This window comes from Phasianus colchicus, chromosome 1, assembly GCF_987193195.1.
Source record: "Phasianus colchicus chromosome 1, bPhaCol1.hap1.1, whole genome shotgun sequence".
Classification (NCBI taxonomy): domain Eukaryota; kingdom Metazoa; phylum Chordata; class Aves; order Galliformes; family Phasianidae; genus Phasianus; species Phasianus colchicus.
In genome coordinates this window covers 61,086,747-61,109,748 of record NC_143436.1, presented here as the reverse complement: position 1 = coordinate 61,109,748, position 23,002 = coordinate 61,086,747, and the positions used below count along the sequence as shown (strand labels likewise).

General features: G+C 47.4%; 1 protein-coding gene across 1 annotated transcript in view; it reads right to left on the bottom strand.

The window, feature by feature from the left end:
- Positions 1–638: 638 nt before the first annotated feature.
- Positions 639–23,002, bottom strand: part of B4GALNT3 (beta-1,4-N-acetyl-galactosaminyltransferase 3) — a 60,996-nt gene continuing 38,632 nt past the window's right edge. Inside the window, exons 4-20 of the mRNA XM_031589860.2 lie at positions 19,123–19,218; positions 18,556–18,646; positions 17,688–17,788; positions 17,279–17,346; positions 16,652–16,730; positions 16,125–16,191; positions 14,297–14,440; positions 13,212–13,321; positions 12,206–12,306; positions 10,851–10,927; positions 9,418–10,429; positions 7,746–8,044; positions 7,212–7,365; positions 6,442–6,514; positions 5,814–5,967; positions 5,009–5,135; positions 639–4,202 (exon numbers count right to left, since the gene is read on the bottom strand). Of these exons, the coding sequence (XP_031445720.2) occupies positions 4,094–4,202; positions 5,009–5,135; positions 5,814–5,967; positions 6,442–6,514; positions 7,212–7,365; positions 7,746–8,044; positions 9,418–10,429; positions 10,851–10,927; positions 12,206–12,306; positions 13,212–13,321; positions 14,297–14,440; positions 16,125–16,191; positions 16,652–16,730; positions 17,279–17,346; positions 17,688–17,788; positions 18,556–18,646; positions 19,123–19,218 (2,862 nt within the window). The 3' untranslated portion in view covers positions 639–4,093. The remainder of the gene's footprint in view (positions 4,203–5,008; positions 5,136–5,813; positions 5,968–6,441; positions 6,515–7,211; positions 7,366–7,745; positions 8,045–9,417; positions 10,430–10,850; positions 10,928–12,205; positions 12,307–13,211; positions 13,322–14,296; positions 14,441–16,124; positions 16,192–16,651; positions 16,731–17,278; positions 17,347–17,687; positions 17,789–18,555; positions 18,647–19,122; positions 19,219–23,002) is intronic.

Sequence of the window (23,002 nt, the reverse complement as noted above, 5' to 3'; positions counted from 1 at the left end):
AAGGGCCAAGGGCTTGTGGCCACTACTGGCCAGCTGGGTTTACACAAAGGTAAAAAAATTATACAACCTCAAATCCTGTGACTCACTGCTTCATGGAGGCAAAACAAGGAGTATTGATGAGTGAATGTAACAAAAATAAAGGTTTGGCTGGGAAAGAAGTTACAAGAGGAAAGTCATTACCAGACCTAAACAGCACTGAAGCAAAGAGGGGCTAAGTCCTAATAGAGGTAAGCAGTTGCCATGAAAGAATTCCCAATGGTCTAAAGCAGTGCTAAAGACCCAACTCAGGTCTAAGCCCCCAGCTATAGCCTGCTGCAAGAATTGCCTCTTTGCAAGACAGACAGCTCTCTGCATACTGCTTTACAGTACTCCAGTGTAGAGAAAGGCAATAGTAAATGTAGCTGCTTTAATCCTGTTTAGCATCACCCACGAAAGATGGAGGTCACAATCCAGTAATAAAGAAGGAATTACTTTCCCATTTCCACCCAAAGACTCCAGAAAAGCAGTCACCAAGGAGATACCCTTCCCTTGTGCTGGATGGTATCTAACCCCTGCTGTGTGGTGAGGCAAGTAACACGGAGACAGAGTGAAGCACTTGTAGGAAGACCATATATTTATAAAATGTGTGGAGAACTGGTATTTCCCCCAGATCGTACAGAGAGGTGGCCCAGAGGTTGTCTAGAAGGCACAGACCCACTTTAAGGCAGATAAGTCAAAGGTACAATCCAGATTTATAACACAAGGCATTGGTACATAAAAAATGAACAACTTCAGACAGTTGTAGACAGTGAGAAGTTCATACCAGGCAAATATTAAAAATGATGACAAAACAAGTCATGTTATTGTTTTAACACAAGGCATTTCTCAGAATAAAAGCTGGCCCTTCACTATTCACTTTGCTGAGCAATAAAACAACCCCCCCAGGCCCACAGTTCACTGGCAATGAACAAGTCCTGCCGATGGAGCCAGCACCCTGCAGTGCAGCCTGCACATGGGGGATCAAGGCCCCCCGCCTGGCCGCACCCTGCTGCAGGGAAGCTCTGTTCTGCACAGTGACCCATGGTTTTCTCTCCACCCCCAGCCAGGGACCCACTGGAGCCCATGTGGTTGATCCACAGGAAATGACAAGCAACTCACTCCCTTCTGCCTCAGAGATAGGACATGGCCAGGATGTACATGAAAGCCAGGAATGTGGGGCAAAACTCACCACAAACTCAGGCAAAACTTCTTAAAACTCCTCTGTGACAGAAATGAGAATCAGGAGTCAGCTTTCCTGCTCTGGTGACACCAGGTTCCCTGCTCTTGTGCTTTGGGATCTGCTGATGGCAGGATGAGCCCTCTGTGCTGCGGTATGTGACACTGGTGGGCTAGCTGGGCATTGTGGTGGCCTGGCCACTGCCCTGGATGGTCATGTCCTCTCATAGTATGGCTGTGGGACCACCCACCCCTGTTGCTTGTCGTCCCTCTTTGAGGGGGAGGAAAGAGCTTCAGGTTGTTTCGGAAGAGGGGTAGCAGCCTCAGGGTGAAACCTGGCTCTGCCCCCACAAGATTTCCTGCTGGCTATCAAGCCAGCAAGCACACGGCCCATCTTCTTCAGACAGCCAATAGCAGTCTCTGAGCTTGTGGGCTGGACAATAGCCTCTGTCCCCATGAGCTCTCTCCAAGCTCCTCCACAAAGGCTGCCAACTAGTGCCAATTAGTGTTAATCATGTTTACCACCACAATGCTTAAACACCAGCTAAGAGTCCTCATTGTGCTAAGAACAGAAGAACAGTTGTGATGACAGCTTTTACAGTGGGGACACTGGCCTTTAGGAAACTGGACTGAGCCACAGTAACTCCTTACATGCACACCAAGGAGCTCCCATGAGGTAGGCAGCTCTGGGCTAAAGGTGTGACAGAAGGAGCAGTCACCCAGCCAGCTGAAGCACGGGTACAAAATCCTCAAAACCTGCCAGCAGTGCTGGAGCCAGGATTGTACCCTACTTTCTAGTCCAGTCTTTGATGGTTATTACCTCCTGTATGCACATCATTCTCACCACTGTCTACAGAAGAACACAGGCTGTTGCCTTTAGGTGCTACAGATTACACCTAAGCCAGACGTGAAAGCATAGAGGAGAAATCACTCATCTTCCCTCTGTCTGATATTAGGGCCACCGAAAGATCTGCCAGCTCTCCCTCAGCAAAGTGACCATAATGCCGTTCTCTGCATTTCATTCTTATTGTCTACATGGGAAAAGTACTTTCTCTCATTAAAAAGACTGCTCTGGCTTGGGCAGAAGGCTGAGGCCGTCTCTTCTTAGCTATTCAGTAACCGCATTCAAGCAAAGGCTGCATGGAGCGATGGACATAGCATTCTCACATACTTCTCTCCATAGCTGCACAATGAAGCTTCCTTAAATACAGCTAACTTCATCAGGGACAAAACCCAGACTGAGGCAGCTAGATGATTTGATAAAATTTATTTCGTGTGCCAGAACTCATGTTCCATTTTCTACCACAGCACTGGAGCCTGATGGGCTTGTCAAGCACCATGGAATTAATAACAAATATCTATTCTGAATTGTCATCTGCTCCATCAGCCTAAAAGCAAGCAACTCTAGTACCACGTCAGCCATTGCTTGTGTGCTGCACACCTCTATCGCTCACTACTCAACAACTCCCTTCATTGCTAGAGTAGTGAGCAGCATTCAGTGTCACACTTCTCACAGAAGCATGAGACCAGCAGCAGCCTTTTCAGCTTTGTATGGGGATCCTGAAGCTCCAGTGCAGAGTGCAGTCCTGTAAAATGGTTTTAGAGGTAAAAATCTTGCCTTGAATGAATGGTAGTTTCAGGGGCTGAGAATTTGCTCTGTCATCAGGCTGGCTGTGGACACAAGCTCTTCCCACAGCTCTCATCAGTGCTGGCATGGGTCTAACCATCATTTTATTCACCCAGACCTCTTCTGCCCTTACTGTTCCTTACAACCGATGCAAATGCCAAGGCCTGAAGCCATCTTCTCCATACTGGGCTCCCAGGGCTGCTCCAAAAGTGAACAACAGTTGTGCCAGTTCCTCAGACAACACAAACAAGTCTGCTCTTTACATGAAAGTCAAACACGACCTAACTGTAAGGTCTTAATTTATTAAATTAACCTTTAGATACTGCATGAATGTACAAGATTTAGAGAGCAGAAAAATCTGTCTCCACTTTTTCTGACAAAATCTCAATATATCAACTAATAAAATATTGCCACTTCTTCCCTGTGAGGGTTTCCCTGATATTTTTAGGACAAACATGTACGTCTGTCAGATAAGGCTGCAAAATTCCTCCTGAGATGCCCTCCAAGTGTCTCTGTATAACCCCTCCACTATCCTCAGCCAGTGAATCAATAATTCAGGTAGAGCTGAAACATCACTCCCTGTCACTTTGCTCCACTGCAGGCAAATGTGGCTTTCATTTGGGAAGTGCACTTCAGTCTTCATCCACACTCAGTGAGCATGTTTTTTCATAATGACTGAAGTGCAAAGCACAGAGAAACACCTAAGCATCAGCAGGGTGAAGTGCCTATCAGCGCCTCCTCATTCAGTTCTGGGGTCAGCACACGGGCATACGGACACAACACAGTTCAGGAAAAATATTTTGGTCCCCTGTCTGAAAGCATTGATACCAGAGAGATGGGGAAGGGGTTGGGAGGGAAGGAGAGGTTTTTGTTTGTTTGTTTTTCCTCTTTTTCTTCAAGTATTGAAAGAGAAGGTGCATTCCTGTAAAACATTCTGTGCTTAGCTGGGATTTTTGTTTGATTTGCAGCACACAAGACTCAACAGGAAATATGGCACCTCTCCCACTGTACCATCCACCAGACTGCATGGCAGGAAATACAAATCCTTCACTGTGCAACAGCTCCCTCATACAACTTCCCAAAAGGACATGGATCCCATGCTGGATGCAGTGATTCACAAGAGAAGCTCCTACTCTTCTAGCCCAATAGTCCCTTCTTCTGCTGTGCTGTCCCAGTGGAGGCAGAGTTTATGCGCTTGGCTGTGTGTCTTGATAAAGTGCACACCAAGGCAAAATGGTGGATGGTGCTGCCGAGCATCTCTGGGGTTGAAGGCTACAATGTTTTCAGCTGGCGCCGATTCCACATTCCCCTCTTTGAATGAAACCAGTGAAAAAAATTTCTCAGGGACAGACGTTCCACTTCCAGCCCGGCCTGTAAGATCCTAGCAGAAAGGAGAAGGGTATATTTAGGAAAATCTTGATGACGGCAATAGCAGGGAGCTTGGCTATGGGGGATCTCTTTTAAGCAGCCCTATTGTCAACAGATCACAACTCAGCTCAGGAGTCCAAGACAGCTCAGGGTATCTCCTACCCATAAACAGGCATCTGATGACACTTTGCTGAGTGTTCATAGGCCCTTGAGAGCAGGATTTATCCGGAACAGGTACAGGCATGCTGCATGTGGCAGGCTTGGAGGAAAGACAGCTGGCAAGATAGGACTACGCAGGATGCCAGTCTTTTCCTCAATGATCTGACTGAAAAGAAATGGCCCAAAACAAACACAGAAGACTATAATTTGTACAGCAGGGCATCATATACTTCTCAGAAACTGTAACCCAACCTCATGATCCTGAAATGTCTCTCTGGCAAGTGCTCTTTTGAGTGACTGCTGTATGTTGTACGGAAGGTTTGGGGGACTAAAACTGGGATCACCATCCACTGATTCAAGAAGATGAAGTCTCCAGGATCACCAGCACTTGATCTGTCCATGGCTAACCAACAGCATGGCTGGAAAACACCAGGAAACACCTCCTCTTTTCCTTTATCAATGGCTGTAGCAGTATATTTTGGCTACACTCATGTATTGGTCTTGAGCTCCGGACATCCCCCAAGACTCTCTCTCACTAACCAAGCTTATGGTGGTCTTCACCACCTTCATCTCCTTAGATCCATGCTTTCCAGTCACTGTTTCTTCAGGACCTAATGAGTCTCCTTCCTAAGCACGTGAATGATGACAATGAATACTTACCTGTCCAGAAGTTCCCAATCTTCTCCTCCCCAGCGGTCCCGAAATTCTTTTGTATTCATTCCTCCAATCTTGTCCAGGTCAGACTTGTATATGCCAAGGAGACCAAACCCATTCACCTCCCAGTAGCCTGAGGACAGCACAAAAGAGGCAAAGGTTTGTCAGTGCTGAGACAGTGTTGACACCAGAGACTCAAATCACCAAGGCAGAACCAACTATTTTAAAGCTTCAGGAAGTCAGAAAGGCTTACAGACAGCTTAGGTTGTCCTAACAAAGTTTCTCACATCTCCTGTCTGATACTTAATGTAAGTGGACCTTACATTAGGTGGTTCAGGTGGTTGTCCCTGTGCCAGGATGAAAAAATATCTACTCAATGGTAATTTGCTTCTGTGGCACCTCAGGATGACCATCTTTGTCTAATGGAAATCCTATGCTCTCTGTCACTTTTCTCCCCCTGACTTGAGTTGCCTTCTCTCACTCCTGGGCTAGCAGCCATACTCAAGAGGCCGGACTATGCCCTCTAAAAAATGAGAGAGATGGATAGGAATGACAAAAAGGGGGGATTCCTTAGACAGTCAGATCCTGGGAGTTCAAAGCAGTGACCAGAAGAAATATCATATTCTCTTTGATCTCAAATGTCAACTATCTACCACAGTTCTATGCCTAGTGCTCTCCCACCTGTTGGCTCTGGAGTACGTGAAGCACCAGACCTTGATAGCAACTGAGCACCAAATCTAGGGGCTGCAGACATGTTCCTTCTTTCCCCATTCCCCGAGGTCTGAGCCCAAGAAGCTCCACTCCCTCTTACCATCAGGTGACTGTGGGGACATGCCACAGTGCAGCCTCATGACCATGGGAGCAAAGGCCATCTTGCCTTCCACGCAGTGTTTCCTGATTGAGTCAATGATTCCAGCTGGGAAGTGGATGTGGAGGTCGCAAAGGAAAATTATGCTGTGTGGATCCTGGAGCCGACCACACCGGTTGGGAAAAAAATAGGGTGATGTTAAGTAAGTCTTTCTTGAAGGACAGGATGACAGAGAGTTGGGAGTGAATTAAAGAGCCATACATTGCTAGATTGGAAACAGAAGTCTTAGGGAATGGCAAAACTGCCATTGGCTGCCTTTTCAATGATAGATATGTTATGACTGCAATCTGAATGAGCCAATGTCATAAAGCTGCTACTCCTGATTTCCTTCCTGTCTCATAGTTCAAGTAGGTAGGGCAAGAATGGCATGGATCACAGGGACTGGTCTCCTTGGAGAAAGGGACAAGATCCTTACTCCAGAGGGACAGGAAAAACATCCACATCCACATTTTATCTGTTCTGTTGGGCTATTCCCTTTCTTAAAAGCCAGCATGTCCAGTATGACAGGCAAGAAGCAGTGCTGGACATACACCAGACACCCTCCTATCCACTCCACATCCCCCAGGCTTACCGTCACGAGGTCTATTCCTGCCTGCAGGCCAGCAGAACGCTCAAAATTCCCCATCAGCTTCAAGTACCGATAGCTGCAGGCCAAACAAGAAAGAGAAGTTTGATGCATATATGACGATGAGACAGAAAACACTGCTGGCAATAATACAGCACGAGTACCATGTTGAGGAGCAACCTCTTGCCCCCTGAGAGGAGGAAAAAAGCCATTGTGTGAGCATGCGAGCTCAGCACGGTGCCAGTGTGTCCTGATGGTCCTGCCACATATGCAACAAGGATAGTTCATAGCAGAAGTCCTGCCAGCTCTATTTTTGGAACCTCTAGCACTGGAAAGGACCAACCAAGGCTGTTTCAGGTCAGAATACAATAAGCCAGACAGCTGTTGCAGCAAGAGAAGTAAGTCCCCAGAGGACTCCACACTCATTTCTCACAGCTTTCTCATCTTCTTTGGCTTAACGTCTCCCCCATCACTGTGACACTTGCTTTCTGTCCTCCCTTGAAAACTTGAAGAAAGCTGAGAGAAAAGACATGCATCTGAACAGATGACTGTGATAGGTATTGCCTTACAGTTTTATAACAATATTCTATGCAGCACACATACATGCACATTATAACAGCAATATGTGCACATAAACATGCAAGGTGTAGATGGATACCATTTTTGGATTTCTAGCTGCCAGAAGCTGAGGGAGGTCAATGCAAAGACATTTGTAGATGTAGTGCATTTACAAGAATACACTTGAATACTATTTTTTGACCAGACAGCACTCTCACCTGCGCAAGCTAGACCTTTTCAGAGCAGTTTCTATGTTCATGTCATCGCTGCTGTAGTCTGTGATGATGACATTGAAGTATGGATCCTTAGTGACTCGGAACAGCTCCTCCATGTCAGAGATGAACTGTAGCACCCACCGTGCCTGGTTTTTCACTGGGTGTATTGCAAGAGGGAGAGAAACAAAGGAAAACTAATTTCAAAGGTAGCATGGACTGATTTCAAAGATGGCATGGCTTTCAGCAAGCAAGGCTTCCTGCCTCCTCTCAAACCCTACCAACATTGAAGGGATGCTCAAACAGGTCCAGGCTGAAAACTTGGACCAAAGGGCCCAGAAATGGGTGTGGGTTCTTTCCCAAAATGTGTCAGTGTTTCTCCCTTGGCTTACAAGCCATGGGAGGCTTGGGCCCCATCACATTTCTGAGGAGAATTAGCTAGGAGAGAAAAGACATTGGAAGTGACCCTAACAGGTCTGCCCCTGAGAGAAGAGCCAGCCATGCTGTCCTTTCAAGTCCCAGGAGGGTAGATCTCCTTACCTGGCACCACAAAGTGAACCACAGCACGGTGGTTCCAGGAAAAGCCCTGGGGCCAGCACAGCTCTGGCTCTTTTGCCACAGCCATCAGGTGCCGCCGGTGACCCCAAGCCAGGTTCCTCATGTTCCTCTCCTCTTGCTCATCGCCACCCACGCCCTGCCAGCCACGTGCAAAGATGTACTCGGAGAAGCGGACGAGACGCTCTCCCTGCTCCAGCAGCTCCAGCTCCAGCAGGTAGCGGCTCCCTCGCATGCGGTCCTGGCGTTTCTCCACATTCACGATACGCTGCAGCTGGAACCGCCTGCAAGAGATTCAGCCAGGATGGGTACATCCCCTGTACATGGCCCACTCTCCCACCTTCACCCTACTTGGCTCATTTTGCTCTGCCAGCTGTTTCCTCCTGGGCTAGCACAACTCTTTTTGTCCCCAGCTTCCCCCCATGGGATGATTTAGCACCTGTTTCCTAAATCTGTAAGCATGTGGGATTAGATCTGGGATCCCAGCCAAGAGAAAATAGTTGGCAAGGGGAATGAAATAAAGGTGACACTGAAAACAACAAATGTGTCTGAATGGCTGTAGGGCTGGTAATAGAGAGTGTACTCAACACCTCTGTCAAAGATCTTGGCACGGGAAGAATGGTTGGGTTGGTGAAGGTGGCTGATGACAGCTTATCAGATGATAACAAGGAGTAAGACTGAGCAATCATACAGAAAAGACTGGGATGAGCTGTAGGTCCAGAACGGCCAAAATGGGATGAAATGCCAGGTCATGTCCTGTCATATAATATGAAACGGATGCTCATCAGTTAAAAGTGCTGTGAAAACCCTGAGCATACTGATCAGTTACACTGTGACTGTGACTGATGTGAAAAAAAACAACTATTTTTTTCACTGTGACCCGGAAAAAAAACAAACACAATCTAAAGATGTAGTATGAGACCTACTTCCAGGAATTGGGAAGTAATAACATCATTCTATGTAATATCCAGAATACTGTTCAGGAAAATTAACCAAAACTGAAACCAGCGTGGGAAAGGACATACAGAAAAATCATGGAAATATAGGCCAACTCATCAGAAGGCTTGAGGAAAGCTGGAGGCTTACAGAAGTTCTTAGGAGGTACGTTCATTTGCCAGAAAGGTAATCAAGATGGTTAGTTCTACAATGGAGGTGCATATGTTCAGATAAAGGTTAGGGTACTTGGTTGTTTGTGAGGTCAGTGTGCTGATTCACATTATCTGACAGGTCCCTTCTGGTCCTATGTCGTAAATGGTACCAGGTTCACAAACTGAGAGGTAATAGGCATTAAACCACAAGCATGAGGAGCTCCAGTCCTAATTCACTGAGGTTCCTCAATCTACAGCTGACAAAATGCTTCTACGTGCTCTCAATGCTTACACAGTGCAAGGAGGAAAACAGCCATGCACTAGTGATGCCAGCTGGACTGAAACTTCCAGTCTCTCACATTTACAGCCACTGGCTGTTCGAGGGTGATAGTCACCCCTGGACATGATCTAGTACCCAACATTCCCATTTCTCAGCTCAAAGGAATCTTCTGATTTTTACATAGAAATCCTTGTCTGAAGTTTTATTTTCCACATCTAGCTTATCCTTTGATTCATTCTAGCTGCAAACAATAGGTACACAAGCTCTAGGTTTTCACACTTTGCCTTACCCTTTAATCTTTTGGTTGAGCTTCTTGAGGAAGACACGTGTGACTTCCAGGGCTTCCCTCTCTTTCAGCAGCAGGTTTCCCGATGTGTTGCACTTCAGGTCAATCCAGTCAGTGCGCAGCACATGGAAATCCAGGTTGTTTGCGCTGAAAGTCTGCTCCCAGTTCACCGGCTGGTCAAACACTGGTACGTAATCAAAACCCTCCTCATCCTCCTCTTCTGGCTCCCCATCCACCTCTTCCTCTTCCTCTTCTGCTGCCACCTTCTCAGGCCTAGACTTGCCCTTTGCAAGAGATGCCACCTCTGTCTCTCCCTTGCCTGCGTCCCCACCAGTGGCCCTCTTCTGCTCAGCCACGTAGGCCTCCACTTGGTTCAGCCACTGCTCCAGCCGTGGTGGGTCCTTGCTGGGGCCAGCAGTATCCACGAGGTGCCTGCTGGCTTTGCTGGATGCTGGGTCTGCTCTCTTAGCTTGCTTAGTGCCTGCTGGCTGCAGGCTATCCTCCATGATGCTGAGGTCTCCTCGAGTTCTCAGACCTTTGGGAATCCTGACCCCTGAGTCCCTGGGGCTGCTGAGAGGCTGCTCCTTTTGAGACCTGCTCCTAGAAGGAGGGTTCTCCTTTTTGGCAGGTGCTCTGCCCTGGGCGGCCCTGGCATGCTGCAGAGGGCTTCTGGAGTTGTCTTTGACTCCAGCTTTTAAGTGAGGTCTCTTTGTCACTGGGTTTCTCTCTGGGCCAGCTCGACTGAGGCTTTGGTTGGCAGGGGCCAGAAGGGCTGTTTTGACACCAGACTTTTTTGTCCGTCTCCTTTGGGTCACCTCCCCTGTATCACTGACTGAGAGGAGCCGCCTATGCTCCTGGAGAGAATAGTCCTCATAGACACGATCGCTGCCCATCACTGTGCCGGGAGCAGCACTTGCTGGTTCTGCCCGCCGCACGTTGGGGTGCGCTGGGGAGACAGTGCTCTCCACATCCTGCTCCCCATACTGCAGATCATCCAGGTTCCCCTCCTGAAAGCCTGCAGGAATAATCACAGTTACATCTCTGGCATCCTCCTTCCCCATCCCAACCCTGGCACTCAACACTTATTAGCTGTGGAGATGTCTGGCAAAGCCTTCAGCTATAGGTCTGCACGCAGCCTTGCAGGGCAGGTATAAGCATAGGCTGCCATTCCATGCACAGCTGGCTCTGACACTTCTACCCACATTTTTGTTTGAACTGCACCTCAGCTAAGTCTCAGGCCTGAAAACTGGTCATCACATTATCTCCTAGAGTGCACTGCTTGGCCTCCCAGACTGCCCTTAAGAAAAGTGAATGTGGCAGTAAATATTTCATTCCAGTTGCAGCACTTTGGCAGGGAAGGGATGTGACTTGCTTGCCATGGAAAGTCAACAGGAGGATAAAAGGCTCCTCCAGGCTCTGATATTAGGGGGTCCTACCTGGTTGCTCAGTCTTTTCATCAGAGTCCATGCTCTTCTCTGTCCGGTCCATTTTTATGTATTTGTAGAACCCAAATCTGCAGAAGGAAGGACACCAGCTTGATCAAAGTTATTTTGCCCTCTTCAACTAAATTCTAGCCACTGCTACAGAGGAGATGGTCAATTATTTTGATTATACCTCCTTTCATAGCAAGTTATAAGCTATCATCATCACTTTCAGATCCTGGGGCAATCAGATCTCACTGTCAAAAACATCAGCTTTCCTGGGTGTCATTCCAGTTTCTCAGACATTTTCTTGAGTGCTGCTCCATGTGCACAGGAGAAAATTCCAACACAAGGACACTGAAACGCTTCTTTAGCTTCTCTTAAACTTCTCCTTAAAGCTCAGATCCAGTGTAGCACTTACAAACTGAAGTCCCTGTGCTACTGAAGTGGTTCGGACAGGTAACTGCAGTGACCTCCCTCTTTCTTCTCCCATACCACCACTGTGGTTTGTGTGTTATGTCATCCCATTGCATGCTTGTGCTTCAAGCTTTTGGGAGGGGTTTCCCTCCTTGGATCGTTTCCTTCCATGTGTGCTTGATGACAAGCAGAATTAACTCCCACTTCCCAAATGCTGTTACAATACACACTATTTGTCAAGCAAAAAAACTTGAGGTGCACGTGCCAGCCCACAATAGCCACCTTCTCCGTCTTTAACAATGAGCCCCAGGCCCAGTAGACCTCTCCCAACCCTACAATACAATCTGTCTTTCCAGCCCTCAGATACGAAGATGAACACAAGGAGGCCACCATCAGCTATCTCACAGGAAAAGCAACTCTCCTTATCCTGCAAACAAGTCCTCCTGAAATGAACAGAATCCTCACACAAGATGCTTGCTTCCCTGTAAAGTGGGGAGCATGCACGTGGTGGTTTTCTTGCAGGGCCATCACTGGAGCAAGACCCCAGTAAAAGTGAGCTGCATGTTTTCATCCCCCCCAGAGATGTCTGGTTGTGAGTATGGCTTGGCTTTCACAGTGACAGCCATTAGGAGGCTCCAGCTGCTGGCATGGAAAGTTTGCTGGCAAATACATTCCCTGATGTACTGGAACAAATATACTCTGACCCAGCTTCCTGGTTAATAGAGCAAGAAAAGTAGCAGCAGTTTTCCTTTGAGACCTAAGCACAATTTCACTTAAAGGAAGCACTGGCTATTGAAAGAAACTATAAATGCTTTAATGTTTTACAGGACTTAAGGGACCTTTAAATAAAGAGAGTCCCAACTAAATGAATATGAAATTCCACTCTAATTCCAGCCTTAAAACTGTCTCCTCCCGTTCTCACTGCTAGTAAACCTCCACTTGCAGCATCCTACCTTTCCAAGTAATATGGGTTTTCCTGATAGAAGCATTTGTTTTCTCTCTCCATATGGCTCAGACGGCTGTAATCATTGGGGTAAACGAAGGATAAATGAATCTGGGAAGAAGAGAAGGAAAATAAAGGAAAAAACCCCATCAATGCCAGACATCATTCATAAGGTGACCCTTATGGGTGCACGATTGCAAGGTGAGCAGCCCTTTGGGGAAAGAACAGGCACTGCTCACTATGTTGCCTCTCAAAGGCACCCAGTAGCAGGCTATGAGAAGAGACTATGGAAATGGAAAACAAAAGGAAGAGTGATGAGCATCTGTCTGTCCATCCCTGCAACTGTGTGTTGAAATCCTGTAACAAAGCAAGAACTAGATGGGATAGTCCCACTGAGGAGGTGCAGGAGAACACAGGAACCCAGAATATGTGTGAGGTCAGCCCCACGCAAGGCTGAGGAAGCCATACTTGCCCAGGATGCCAGTCCCATCCTGGGAAGTGTAGGCTTGAACTGGCATCAAGGGAAAGCAAAGCAGAATGGTGATATGCCCCCAGTCCCACTGGCTCTGCCAGGCCTCAGCCAGTCTGCTCTGCTATGAAAAGGATTGAACTTTGCTATGCTGCATGTTCATAAATGTGGGCCCTACCTCAAGGCCAGTCTGAAAACTCTTCTGGGCCTTGGTCCATGCACACTACACCTCCCAGGGAATGAAATCCTCAGCTGTGACAAGTCTCCATGTGAAGGCAAGCTCAGAGCTTTTGCTTGAAGTCTGAGGGGCTTTGTGAGACACACACACTTGTCTGCCAGTGAGACCAGCAAGCAGTGTGTAGCACTTATCTCCCTTCTCTTGCTGTTAACCTCTGCCATGTATTGAGATGCTGAAGACCTGAAGAACAAGTGGTCACATCTGCCCAGGAGCTTCGTACAGGAGTACCCATGGAGGCCCATGGATAATAAGGTCTCCCTCCTTCCTTCTTACCCCTGGGTAAGTGCTGGGTCAAGGAATAAAACTTACAAATTGGAGGCCCTGGTAGCGCTGCAGAGGGAACCCATTCACCAGGTAGCTAGGCTTGTATGGACAGTCTGGCAGGGCTCGGCGCAGGCGTGACTTGCTGAGCAGAGGCACTGAGAAGAAAAAATGTAGGCAAGCATTGCTGGAGGAACCCTACTGCAATTGATGCAACTGCCTAGCCACTTCTGTGCCCAGCTTGTACTTAACTATATGAGAGGTAATCAGATAGAATCATAGAATCATTAAGGTTGGAAAAAGACCACTAAGGCCATCTAGTCCAACTCCAATCTGTCACCACTATGCTTGCTATCTATATCTCTCAGCGCCACATCCACACAATTTTTGAACACCTCCAGAGATGGTGACTCCACCACCTTCCTGGGCAGCCTGTTACAATGCATCACCACTCCTTCAGAGAATATTTTTTTTCCTAATATCCAACCTGAACCTCTCTTGGGGCAACTTGAGACTATCCCCTCTCATCCCATCACTGTTACTTGGGAGAAGAGGCCACCCCCACATCACCACAACCTCTTTTCAGGTAGTTGTAGAGAGTGATAAGGTTTCCTCTGAGACTCTTCTTCTCCAGACTGAGCAATGCTGGTTCCCTCAATCACCATAAGACCCGTGCTCCAGAGCTCTCACAGATTTGTTGCCCTTCTGTGGATGTGCTCCAGGGCCTCAGGTCCTTCTTAGAGTGTAAGGCCCAAAACTGAACACAATACTTGAAATAAGGCCTCACCAATGCAAGTACAGAGAGGTGATCCTGCTGACTGTACTGCTTCTGATACATAAAGTGGAACATCTTTTAAAGTTCATGTATTCATCTTGTTCTACAGCATTTACACTAAAATATGCCTGGAGACATCGCATGAGTTCAACTCCAAGAAAGAAGAGATGGGTTTACTCTGTGTTTTGTCTCGTATCCCACAGCAACAGATGCTGCACGCTGCCCCCTGCTCCACTGTGAAATAAGGAGGGTGGCCTTTGATAAACATGGTGTAGGAGGACAGCCTTGCTCAGCTGTTTGTCTGCATGTGCTGGGACAGGCTGCAACTGCCTCCTCAACTCCCTTGCAAGTCTTTTACCTTTGTAAAGAGTGTCCCGGGGGTCAGGCTTCAACATGTCAGCAGGGTGTGCCTTGCCTCCCGTTCCATCAGCAGCCCGGCTCTTGCGGCTGGCCAGAGTCTGTGGGATATGCCCTACTTCATCCATCTTTAACAGCGTCTCATCTAGAAACCAGAGAGAGAACAGAAGGGGGAGGAAGATCTCATTCATCCCTTGTCCCAGGCAGCAATTTTCCACAGCATCAGCCCTTCCAAATGGTAATGCACAACAGCAATGCCTACACGGTACTCATCAGGAGCTTCAACAGTGCTTGAGGGAAAGAAAGGCTCTGACTAGGAAAGATGGAGATACTGAACACAGCTATCAGCGAAAGCAAACAAACACAGTGATGAGTGATGGCTGGAAATGACTTTGTGAGAGGACACACCAGCAGTGGTGTGCTGCAGACACCCCAGCCTGGCAGAAATTACTGGACACATTTGAATAATCACCATTAAATTTCTTTTATAAGTAGATAGATAATGTTGAATAGGAGGAGAAAGCTGAGAAATGGAGGTTTCCCCTGTGCTGGAAAATGAGCAAGAACTTGGGGTGAGGCCTTCAATGCCCTAGGAGGATGGTGTTCCAGCAGGGTAATGGAAACCCATGGTAAGCCAGGAACAGTGGGAAGCACAAACTCAAGATTGACTATTGGTTATGCCTTTTCTTGAGTGCTGCTGCCAGATTTCATGTCTCCATGGTTCTGACTCTAAAGTGAGCAGAACTGAGTTAATATCTGCAAATGTAATAAACAAGTATCATAAATAATTAATAAATAGCATGCTGCCAAGGGCACTGGGGTTACTGTTAGCAACTTCTGGGTACTGAACAACACAGAAACCTCAGAAGGATGGGATAATGTATGATACAGCCACATGCTAAGGTGGAAGAGAGGAACACTGTATGGGAGACCGCAGCACTGCGCCAGCCATGAAGGGATCTTCTGAGCTGCAAGCCATTTCTTCTACAGGCAAGTAATAGGCAGAAAAAAACAGAAGGAGAAAGAAAGATTTGACTGAATGCTTTGTCCTGGCCAAACGGCAAGTTTCAGAAAATGCAACAGCAGGTTGTAATCCAAGACACTGTAAACAGATGTCTAGATTACAGCATAGAGTCTTCCATAGGCAAAAGTGTTAGCACAGAAAAAATACCAGAGATGTTGGAAGGTACCAGCAATAGGTACAGAAAGGAGGAATGTTGGCAGTCGAAAATGATACTGACAAAGGTAGACAAGCAAAGGCAGGACTAAGGAGATCCTTAACTGATAAAGGCACCATGTGATGTGCTGAAAAGCATTTGCAAAACAGGAGGACTGGGCTGACATGTTAGCTGCAACCTGGAACCAACCTGAAGAGACTTGAGGGAAGCACTGAAGAAAGCAGCAATGCCTGATACCTCTGGATGTATTCAACTGTGTCCAGCATCCTGAGAGAAATCTGCTGGAGATGCTCCAGTGGCCAGCACATCCCCATCATCCCCATGTTATAGGCTCCTATATTCTTCCTTAGCTCTCTGCACAAGCAACTTTCATCCCATGATACTCTCGCGTATCAGTTTCCCTCATTCTTACAGACTCTCTTCCCTATCATTTCTCTATCATTTAATCCTAATTCCAGTTCTCCTGTATTTAACAATGAGTCACACACACCTGTTTAGAGATCTCTCTCCTGACCTGTCTCCATTTCTTTCTTGTAATGATCTGTACACAAACTATTTCCCTGGATAGACTGTGATTCACAGCAAAACACTGATAATAAGTTCTGGAAGAATGGGGAGGGGCTCAAGAAAACTTGTGGTGAATATACTTACTAGCAAAAAGGGAGAGGTATTGGGAGTCAATGATTTTGAACTTGGCATCTGGGTCATTCAGTTTCCACTGGAACAGAGAAATGCATTAAAACCATGTCGTTATGCATTTAACCAAACCTGAACAAAAGGAACAGATACAAGGTGGCGTTTTTTCACTAGATGGACCCACAGCTTTCTTCTCCTTACTACAATAGTCTACCTAGCAGCAAAAGACTAGGAATAAACTGAAATTCCCCTGGATTCACTAAAAGCAGGAAAGGATAAAGAGAAGCAACAAAGACCAGAAAGCAGAACTGTCCCAAGCAAAATGGTCCTAAAATAGCCAGGATTGTCCCACATAGAAGTAGGAAGGACTCTGGAAGGGATTTGGTATGTTCACCTCATACAAAGAGGATAGGGGGCCTGGGAAGGGAGGGAAATAATTATAAACTTAATTCCCAAGATCCAAGATCCAAGAAACACATATATTGTACATAACACATTCCACTTGCATATAGTGTACAGCATAGCCATTTGCATAGACTCACTGCTACTTCCACATGGTCTGTCCCTTTGTCATCCTGCTTGTGCAGCACCTCAAAGTAGTACCTGCCTGCAGCTGACAACCTGTGAAAAACAACATGTCTGTCACCAACAGCATTAAGGAATGTTTCTTCTTAGCTTGCCAGCAGACAGTGAATGGAGAGGAACCACATCCATGAAAGAACCTAATTCTCAGGGTGAGTAGGACTGGGATTGCCAAGAAAACTCAGATGCTGGCAGCTAGTTAGGTGGCTTCCCTGGTGCTTCTGGAGCACTTCAGACCCTTCTCAGATAATTCTGAACAAATCTCTTTCAGCCCTGTCTGCCAGGTTTTGGCCTCTGGGAAACCCAGGCAGTTCCAAGGCAGGAAGTTTGGAGTACAGCTCATAAAGAGGAGTCTGGATTTGCTGATGACTCTCCTCCCGGGAAGAAAAAATCAGCACTGCATTTCTGCTGCAAGCTTGTAAAGCAACTGGCACAGATGCAGAAGTGTCACTTGAGCTTTAGCAGACCCCATAGTAGTTTCTATCTCTATACTGTTAAATTCTTCAGAACAAGTTTTATTTCATTTTTCCTGTCATTTCCTGGCCATGCACAGAAGTGGCTGGAAGTGAGAGACTCTGCTCACTCACCTCACTACCTTTGACTGCTGGCTCCAAAATTTTCCAAACTCCCCCGGTGCTGTCCACTCCTTCCCTGTCTGAGAAGAGACAGAAGATGCTGCAGTTAAGATGAAATGTTTCCCTGGTTACTGTGCTGGAGCAATGAAGAAAGAAATTTGAGCTGCTCATCCTGGTGTGACTCTGGACAGATTTAAATTCCTTAACCATGAAACTGGGGCTGCCAGCTGCAGTGCTGATATGTATCTGGCTTAAGGTATGTTGTGTCATACTTGTCTGGCATCTGTGGTGGTGGTGGTGCCTGTAGTTGAGATGGAAAAGAAACTTGGCTAGGCCAGAAAAGCATGGAAGACAGGAGGGTATCCATCCCCACAGAAACATCCCAGCTTTTATGGAAGAATCCATGCAGAATGCACTGTACCTTGCCCACACTGGCCAGCAGCTGGAGACCAGAGGTCTTTTCATCTGAACTCAACCAGAACTCAGCATTGTCATCTGCAGCAATGGCAAACTGAAACTCTCCTGTCAAGAGATGGCGGCAGTAAGTATGGTTCTGGGGTGAGGACTCGTACACAGAATGGAGTCTGCTCCTCTAAAATGCTGTCTTTGCCTTCTTTGCTGGCGATACCAGATTAATCCTTTGGATATTAACCTTTCAACCTCTCTGAATTCTCAAATTCTGCAGTGATTGAAAACAAAACGTCACTTACAGCTGGTTCCCTATTCATCCTACACTGACTTCACCTGACACCTAATCTGGAAACCTAAGAAGTCTGTGTCATGTCTCCCTGGTTTTTGCTCTCAGAATAAACATTTTGTGTGAGAAATTATGTTCGGATGAAGGAATATGCATGTGGAGCCATGAAAGGAGACAGAGGTGTTTGAGTCTGACTGTTCCAGTCAGGGTCACAGAGATGGCAGCTGAGGGCCAGGGATGGGTGCATGTTAGTGGGCTGTTCTGGACAGAAGCACGTAGCTGGGTGATGCAGATGTCAGCTGGTGTCAGACAGCATTCATGAACCTAAGAAGCAGCAGGAACACTAACAATGTGCGAGGGGTGGAGTTACTCATGCCCACATGCACGTCATGGGGCAATGCATCCATGACAGCATTGTTTTTTAACCACCACTTCCAATTGTTTTCTTCTGTGCTTCTTCTTTCTACCCTACAACAGAGGCAGATGTGCTTTATCCATTCTACGGACACAGCCAGCTGGACTGCTTACGTGAGGGGCTGTGCACTCGGGCTAAGAAGGGATGCGAGCAGCCCCAGAACCCACAAGCCCTTACCATCAGTGAAAGGATGCAGGTAGCCAAATATCCGGAGACCATAGTTGGTCCATTTTGGAGACACGGCTAGTTTCTTCAGCACTGTTCTTGTCTGAAGTGAAAGATAAAAAAAATAAAATTATGTGGATAGGAACAAGAGGTGAGGAGCAGTTTGCAAAAATCTTGCAATGGGTGGACAGAGGGAAGTATGACATTTGTTTTGTGCAGATGTGGCATGGTGTGTGATGGAAGCAGTGGGAAGGAGCAGGAGAGCTGTGAGAGGAACTGGAACAAGGGCTGCTCAGAAGGGAGGGCTGCATGGGGGATGTTGGTGATGGTGGGAATGGGATGTGACATTTGGTGGGCACTTTGGGGGGAAACACAGGGCTCCTTCATGCTGTGCCCAAGCTCTGGCAGGCCAGCAAGGGCAAAATGAGCTTCCTCCCAGAGGTTCATTGTACCCTTGTGAAAGCTTCCTGATCTCTCAGGAGTGGGAAGAAAGAAGTGGTGATGGAAAGGAGTGGAGATAAGATGCAAAGGGAGCAAAGACGGGAACAGTGGGACAGACATTGTTGGGGTTTTACTCACGTGGGGGTAGAGGGGAAAGTGAAGGTTTCTTCTGAGCTCGTCAGTGGAGCTGCCACACCAGTCCTCAAACACATGCATATTGGCCTGGCCCCGGAACTGGGGGACAGAAAAGAGGGACCATGAATTGCTGTGTTCTTCCCTGTATTCCAACCTCAGCCATGGCCCCCAGTACTGCAGAGCTTGTGAGAGAGAAGGAAGATGCTGCTGCAGCAGTAACATCTAACCAACTGAGCATTGAGACTGGGTCAGGTGTCATCTGAACAGCATCAGGGAGCTATGATAATGCTCAGGAGAGCTCAGCTAAATGGCTAGGAGTCACTAATTTTGCCTTGTCACAAATGTGTTAAATCAGAGACTGGTACCATGAGACCTGGGATGTGCTGTGGTGTGGCATCAGCTAACAGTGAAACTGCAAGGGCAGGACCCTCTCCAAAAAGGTATTTTTCATTTCAGAGCCATTTTCCTGACACACAGAAGAGGGGACACCCTGAGGAGGGGAGTTGGCAGATCTCCTAAAACCCTGCCTGCCAGGTGGGGCTCAGGTAAGCTGGTGAGGAAAGCCTGTTCCTCGAAGAATAGACTTTCTTTTGTCATAACAATCCAGAAAGGAAGAGTTGGCTGCCTCCCAGACAGCCCAAGCTCTCTGCGTGCAACATTGCTGTTGGATGCTGAAGCCTTCGTCGCAGAGTTGGCATCCAAAAGCAGAGAATAAATAAGCTGGACACTGTACAGGCAACCTTAGATGGGGAAACACTGAAGAAAGAAATAGGTTGCTTTGGGACTGGGGAGGTTTTCTACAGCTGTCTTGCCTATATAAGGAGCTATGGAACCCAGCTGAGGTTGGGTGAGCAGAGGCTGAAAATGCCTCAGCTGCACCCACATGTCTACAGATGGCAGCAAACTCCTAGTTTTGAATGGGGAAGTCTTAAGCCGGGCAGAAACAACGTGGTGGAGCAGGGCCTAGCCACCCTGAGCACTTCTGGCAGAGAAACCATTTCATGGAGTTATTTCTCCCAAGATAGCAAGTTGGGGTTTTGTTTTGTAATAAATCAGGGCTTGAAGGAAGGACGTGGAGTGGACTTGGCCCAGCACCAGCTTATGTAGTAATGCTCCTTGTGAGCTGTGGGCTTTAGTCATGCACGTGACAATCATCTCTGCTGCCAGGCAAAACACATTCACAACTGCTGCAGTTCTCAAGTGGTCTCTTGTCAGCCCACTCTCCCTGAAACTGCCAGGGCTTTCCTGATGTCTGAATGTCCCCATGGACCCTCATTATCGTCTCTCCCCCCTCTGCTGATATCCCTCAGCCCAGACTCTGCCCATCGGGCAAAAGGAAAGCAATGAGACAAAGCAGATGCAATTCCCCAGAAGGAATTACAGAGGGCCCAGGGCAATGGCTGCAGCCAAAAGAAACCTGGGGCTCTGCAGGGAGCTACAACATAAATCAATCACTGCACGTGTGACAAACACTGAGTTGGAACCTCACGCTGGGCAGTCCCATGCACCCAGTTCACATCCAAGGGTCTTACACTGTTTTCTCAGCCAAATCAAACAAAGGCAATTACTTCTCTTGTGGAACATGAACTGAGGTGAAGAAGCTGTGCTGACAGCTAGTTAGGAACCAAGTCTTCTGGCAGTCTGTCCCTTGCTGTCCAGAAGTGACGCTGTTTTCCATCTGAGAAAACCATGTGTATACTTCAGATAGCAGCCTCAGATCTCTATCACATGTGGCACAACACTCCCACACTGTGGGCAGGCTGTGGCTGCACTCCTTCCTGGCAAAGGCAGACCCCAGGAGGTGCTCTCAGTGCTCAGAATTGCAAGAGAGCCAAGTTGCCTTTGGCAGGGGGCAGCTCAAACACCAAAGCCGATCTGTATTAGGGAACTCCCCAAAGAGTGGCCAGATTTGTTATTTGCAGAGGAAAACTGGACCAATGCTTTACTGCAGAGTTCTGACAGCATTAGGCAGAGGGCAACTTACTTAAAATGAAGGCAGCCATTACTGAACTCAGTGCTCTGCCGACAGTCGGAGATGGGCCCTCAGAATTCTAGGCCAGCACCCCCAACTTCCAAAGTCTTTACAAAGCCACCAGAGAGGAGTTTCTAGAGGAACTAATATGATCACGTTACTTTCCTGTGCTCACAGCAATCAGAAATAATTAACTGGTAAATAACAAGCATTTCTTGTATGTAGCTTCAGAGCCTTTTCTAAGGCAATAGATTTTCTCTTTTGCTACAGCAGCCTACTTTCTGCTTCCTCTGAAGGGAAAAAGAAGAATGTTATTGACAGATATGTGCTGGCTGCCCAAAGCAGCTCTGGGAGTGAAAACTGAGCTAGGCTTTAATTTTAGGTCCCCAAGAGTCATTGGTGCAGCAGCTGTTTTGAAACCCTATCATCTCTGTCCCTCCAGCTCAACTTATGGCTGTCCATTGAGGCAGCTGAGAAATTCTTCTGCTTGCTATTTGGGTTTCCTCTGAACATGCAGAAAATAATCTGCCTAGGGCTTTTGTTCCAGATTGCAGCAATAAATGGCACCATCATTCACAATTCACGCACAAGTGCTCCTGAGAAACATTGATGGACTTTCTAAATTTGTCTTCCCAGTTTGGATCTACCTGGCCCTGGTTTTCAAGAGGTCTGAAAAGCTAGGATCTAGTAAGTAACAACTTAAGTTTTTCTTCTCCCCTTAAGAACATCTGCTTTGGATATTTTGGATAGATTGACTTGGCCAGAACCAGGAATAGAAGCCAACAGTCTAGGCCATAAACAGGAGCTGGTATTATGTGGTCTGTGCTATGTAACACCACCACAGAGGCTCTTTCTGACCCTTGGGTTCCTCCTTCCCAGCCCCACCTCCCAGGTGATCATCTCCTTCCCAATGACACAGTGGCACTTCAAGAACTCAACTGTGATCCACATGAGCCACATGTCATGCACTGAGGGCACCGTCATCACAGTGTGTGTGCATCATGGGCATGTCCCCAAGAGCTGATGTCCTCTGGAGCACAGTATTGTGGTCGCACAGCAAACACTGTTGCAGAAGGGAAGGGACAGCTGAAGTGTACTAGGTGTGGGGATATGAGAGCTGGGGCTGACACAGCAGCTTTGTGATGCTGGGCTGCTGGCTCTGCTGCTGAGCCCTCCTGCAGAATGAACAGCAGTTTGGAGCCCTGGGGTTGTATTAAGAGACACTGGTATTTCCAATTTCTTCTAGTAGGAATTTTGGATTACCAGCCTTTCCTCAGAAGACATACACAGATCTAGCTGTAGATATCCCTGTTCATTGCAGCGCAGTTGGACTAGATCACCTTTAAGGGTCCCTTCTAACTCAAAACGTTCTGACTCTACAATTCTATGATACTATAAGCTTTCTTCCTAGCCCAAAACCCATCTTGTCAAGACTGCCCAGCGGAGTTGCCCCACACAACAAGCAATTCCTCTGCAGCCAGGAGCCCTAGGGAAGAAGGGAAAAACAGCAGCAGAGGCACTGGAGCAGGACAGAGAAGAGAGGGCTTTCCTAATTTAAGCCTGGCCAGCCTCGGCATATCAGAGGTGTGCAATTCTGGGAATGTGCAGCGCCAGGGAGGATAGATGTGGCACAGAGAGGGCAAGTCTGAGCCAGAGAAGAAAGGCAACATTGTGCTGCAAACTGAAACTCCCAGGGCTGAGTTCATAAACCTCATCTGTCTCCACAGAGCTGCCACAGTCCCTCATCTTGCCTGGGCCAGTTTGGGCAGGGGACATTCAGCAGCATTAGCTGGACTTGCTGCAAGCTCTGATGCACTGGCATCAGTTGGGGTCCCTCGAGATGAGTCAGCAAGAGATCTCTTGAATTCTGCTTTCCCCTACATGCAAATATAACATTTTTAGAGATTTCCC